Source organism: Antrostomus carolinensis, unplaced genomic scaffold, assembly GCF_000700745.2.
Source record: "Antrostomus carolinensis isolate BGI_N321 unplaced genomic scaffold, ASM70074v2 Scaffold53758, whole genome shotgun sequence".
Classification (NCBI taxonomy): Eukaryota; Metazoa; Chordata; class Aves; order Caprimulgiformes; family Caprimulgidae; genus Antrostomus; species Antrostomus carolinensis.
Genome location: NW_010333362.1, coordinates 1 through 4,803, shown reverse-complemented (window position 1 = coordinate 4,803; position 4,803 = coordinate 1). Strand labels below are relative to the sequence as shown.

The 4,803-nt window shown below is 36.2% G+C and overlaps 1 protein-coding gene across 1 annotated transcript; it reads right to left on the bottom strand.

Moving 5' to 3' along the window:
* Positions 1–293: 293 nt before the first annotated feature.
* On the bottom strand, positions 294–4,456 carry LOC104529491 (palmitoyltransferase ZDHHC13-like; the record flags this gene model as incomplete). The annotated part of the gene is made up of 6 exons (XM_010173824.2): positions 294–456; positions 1,041–1,105; positions 2,373–2,517; positions 3,232–3,309; positions 3,771–3,893; positions 4,314–4,456. Coding segments are annotated over 6 exons (717 nt in total), but the record flags the coding sequence as incomplete, so codon positions are not given.
* Between the last annotated feature and the right edge of the window lie 347 nt (positions 4,457–4,803).

Genomic DNA, 4,803 nt, shown 5'->3' with positions numbered 1-4,803 from the left:
GGGAAGGAAAAGGGGGGGAAGGAAAAGGGGGATCTACAAAGGACACAATTACATTCAGAGTGACTGAAAGGCCTGGCTGTTCATTAAATGAATATTGCAAAGAATCTCTGCGTTTATAATTTGTGCCACACCACAAGAAAGGTGCTAGATCCATTTGGGAAAGACTAAGAACACCTGCTCTTAGTCAAGCCCCATATCTAAAGATATTGAACAGGAAGAGGACTCAGATTTTTCTTTACACTCATTTTACACATCATGTCACATGGAATAAAATATCATTAAAGAAATCGTACCTTGACATTTTTTATGTCCAGGCTAGCACCAGCTTCCAGTAACAGCTCCACTGCACTAGTATTGCCTGATGTTATTGCCCAATGCAGTGCAGTATTCTTTTGAACATTGTCTACGGCATTGAGAGAGGGATTAAACTTTAAAAGAAACCTCGTGGGTTCTGGTCTAGATGAAAATAAAGCATAGAAGTTAACAAACAGAAGATAACCTACACTGGAGATGAAATTTTTGAACACCTTATAAAAGCTACTGTTCCTATCTATGAAATAACAGCAGATACATAATGTTTTATCTCAGAACAAGCTCATCAACAATAGATCCAAGTTTATAATTCAGGACTCACCCTGAAGGTTTTTCTCCAGACTAAGTTATCTTACCATTTTAACAAATGTGAGGTATATACACAGATTATATCTTTCTACAATGCTGTGTATAAGCTTATATCTCCACATTTAATTTATTCTAAATGCATTGTACTGTGTCCATCTCCATTTATTTTCATTTGTGGGAAAGCACAATAACACTGCAACCAGTTCAGCCACAAACTTGAACTTCATTAAGAAATTCTTTTGACTTTCTTTGCTATATCCAATTAACTACTTTGTAACTCCTGATCTCTGAAATATTGCATATTTCAGTACAACTAAAAGGGAAAGATATGTCAGTTTAACAAAGTTTTCATGAAAAATTCACTTCACTGCTTCTTAGATACAATAAAACAGCTTCTTTTTAAGTTTTTCACTACTTACCCAATGGCTTTTTGTGCTGATAACATTAAAGGTGTTTGCCCATTGAAGTCTGTTGTGTCTATGCTCTAAGTATAAGAAAGAGACAACAAACAAGTAGTTACAAGTGATTTCAGGAAATAGGGTCAGATTTGGAGCTATACAACCAGCTTAGCTTCATTGCAGTAGTGGAAAGAAACCAAATTACACTAGCCAAGCAGCCAACCCTCATTTAAACTATTTTTCCCCCCTCTAGGAGTCTTGCATGTCAGTCTTTTCAGAATATGCTGAGTCTCCTCTAAGGATGTTTTTAAGGGAACCATGTTAACCATATTTCTTGTCCACTTTTGCACGAAAATAGTATAAATAAAATGTATCTTGGAAAGCAATGCTAACCTTCTTCCTTGTGTAAAGAGAGGTACCTTACAGAATGTCCAAATACATAAAATTGCTTAATTAAAACAACAAAAAAGGGTTAATTAGTATCTCAACATATAATTTTGTAAACATCTAACCTGTGTTACCTAATCTTCTTCCTTCTTCACAATAAAGGTTTCCTTCTTCCCCACCTCTACTCATCCTTACCTTAGAGCATATTTACTTAGAATAAATGTTTAACCACTTGGATTTTTTAGGAGAAGATAAGTAGGTTAAAAACTTTATTGATTTTGTGATATACATCATCTATAGGCACATTCCAGAAGTCAGTTACTGTACTAAACAGAGCTCTATGAGAAAGAAAATTAACTTACTGTATCTTTAAATCTTAATGCAGTGTTTCAAATAAACAGTCTAGTTCATGTAAGAACTCTCCTCTCATTTTTATTAACAAATTGTTACACTTGTCATTAATTCTGCTTACTTCAGATATAAGCTAAGCAGACATCAACAGGAATGGATACAATATAAAATTAGAGAAAATATAGAATATAGAAATTCCTAATAAAAATTTCACACCTAGTCTGATTATCTGTTCTGCACACTTCAACTTATGGAGAGTTGCACAGATTATGAGTTACAAATTTGTAATCAAATAGTAAATGTTTCATGATGTATATACTTCATATATTGCTTTTTGTTATCAAGTTTAAAAGCCAGTTGTTATTTATACAGCACCATAAATCTGTACAGCCTTAACAACTCTCCTTACACACTCTGAATTGTACAGGGATGACAAAAACAGTGATGAGTACTAAAAACATATTAAAAAATAATAATCTTAGTTTCTCTGAACTTATGGCACAGGGAAGTAGTTGTCAAATACCTGCTTATCATCTAGAAAACAGAACAGTTAATACTGAAATGTATGGCAGGCAGCTACTCATAAGTAGAATACCTGGGACATAAACAACATACCTGGCCTTTTGATATGAGGTAAGCTACAATAGGCATATGTTGAAACAGCACTGCTAAATGAATGCTACTAAATCCTTCCCCATCAATAAGACTGGGATCTGCTCCACATTTCAACAATAAGATGACCATAGGTAGGTGTCCTTGTCTGTAACGATATAAGAAATAGAGATGAGAAAAAAAGCTGCAAATTTTAATGAAAGCATTGCCTTCATAATTCTCATAGAGACCTCAATCAAAAAAATTTCCTTTCTTCATATGTGAAAGTTTATACTCTGAGACGTTATCCCAGAATAATTATTTAAGGCTGTATTTTTTCAAAATGAGTAGTGCTTTGTTCTTTTGATCATTTTACTCAAGTTCTGTCTTAGAAGCCAAAGTTGTATAATTTTAAACTGTATCAGGTCAAACAGTGTATCAGCTAGACAGGCTGAAGTCTGAGGGGAGCTGTGACCACAACTTTTTCAGACTTAAACTGTGCCCTGATAAGCATCAAAAGCAAACTTTTGCTTTTTTAGATACTTTTTTAGTGACCTAACACAGCTGAGTCTTCTTTGCCCAGGAAGGCAGGACTTTGGAGGCAAAGTCCAAACAGAACTGTTTCATCCCTAGGGAAACTTCAAAAAGTGAGTCCAAGTGACTAAAACACAGATACACACATAATACAACTCTGTGGTCTGCAAAGTTGCCAGGAATCAGAGAACAGACTTCAGCATTATTATGGACATGCAGTGAAATTCCTTATACTTAAAAAAACCCCAAACCTACCACAGAAGTTGATTTAAGATGACCACTGCTGTGCTACACAAAATATAACTGTTAATTTTACCAGATTTGCAATTAGCAGTTGCAAGCAGCATACCTAACGGCCCAGTGAAGGGGAGTTGAATTCAAATCTCCACCCAGCTGATCCACTACTGCACCTTTGGAAATATAGTACCTGTGTAACAGCAACACAGTAAGATTAAGACTAGACATAATAAAATATTAAAACATTATATTAAGGATAACATAGCTCTAGTAGTAAATAGCTCATAATTTAAAAATTCACTAGAGAAACAAATGGACAAGAGTATTATTGCAGTAAAGGATGCTGTTTTGATAAAATGTTTAAGAAAAAATACAGTAATTATCAAGGCACTTATAAAATCAGCTTTAATCTTTGTTAAACAAAACAAACCCAGTAAAATCTAATGAGTTCATGTACTACCTGACTTAACATGTAAAGAAATAGTGGTAACTTTACATTTCAGTGATGCTTTCACACAGGTAATTGGATTAATTTTTGAATTCTACACTTTTCTTATCAAGCAGCACTTTGTTTTGAAGTATAACTGCAACCAAGTGATAAAAACAGTGTTGGAATACTTGTGTTACTTTCACAAGTAGTCTATGGCTTACCTAACCAGCTCCTGTCTGTTGTTTATCGCTGCCCAGTGAAGAAGAGTCACATTTTCTTTGTCTGGTTGTCGAACATCATACCCTGCTTCTACCAGTTCTTTGCATCGCTCTACTATTCCATACCTTAAATGAGAAAAAAAACATATCGATTTACTTATCATTCATTTGTTAAGTATCCTCCAGTTTAGAGACAACTACATACTAAAGAGAAAGTAAATCTCAAAGTAAGCATCACCCAGCATTTCCTACTTGAGCAAATTCCACATTGCATTCAACGGAAGTCTTGCAAAGAGATTTGGGCTGAGCCTTGATGAGCAGAATTTTCTGTGTAACAAACCTGTTTGAGATCCTGTTGTTTATGACAAAAATATTTACAATAGTACCCTTAAGTGATCTTTCTTCTTTCACTATGGGAAAAATGAAACTATAAAGTCTTCCTTTGTAAAAATATCCAACCTGGCTCAAGTTTGAAGACACTCTCATCTATTTCAACACTTTGCACACATATATATATATACTTACCGTATATAAGGACATACTTACTGTGTAGCCTTGACAATATCACAGGTGCCAGGGTTTTCGACCATGGGATACGGTCCTGGCAGCACTGGTAGGTCGTTATCCCCGTGGGCACTACGACAGTTGTGCATATGAGGTCGCTGAAGCCCATGGCAATGGTTTTTACACTGTTGGTTTACAAAACATCTATCAACAACCCTTATTGACACACTGTCCACCACAGCTCCCTCTTTACCAGACACACAGGCTATACTGGTCCAGTTGCGTTAATACAAATGAAGAAGGTGATTTACAGCACAGTTAAAGCCACCTGAGGAGAGACCAACCCTTTTATTCAGCACAGGGACACGGGAAGGCAGAAGGGACACGGTTAAGGTCCATCAGGCCAAATTACATAGGCGTTAAACACCTGGCAGAGCTGGTTCCCCACACACACCCGTCCCCACAGCACCGCGGCCACCCGAGAAGTGACAGCCGGGAGTGGGTTTCGAAACGCAAGGCCGCTGAAAGAGCC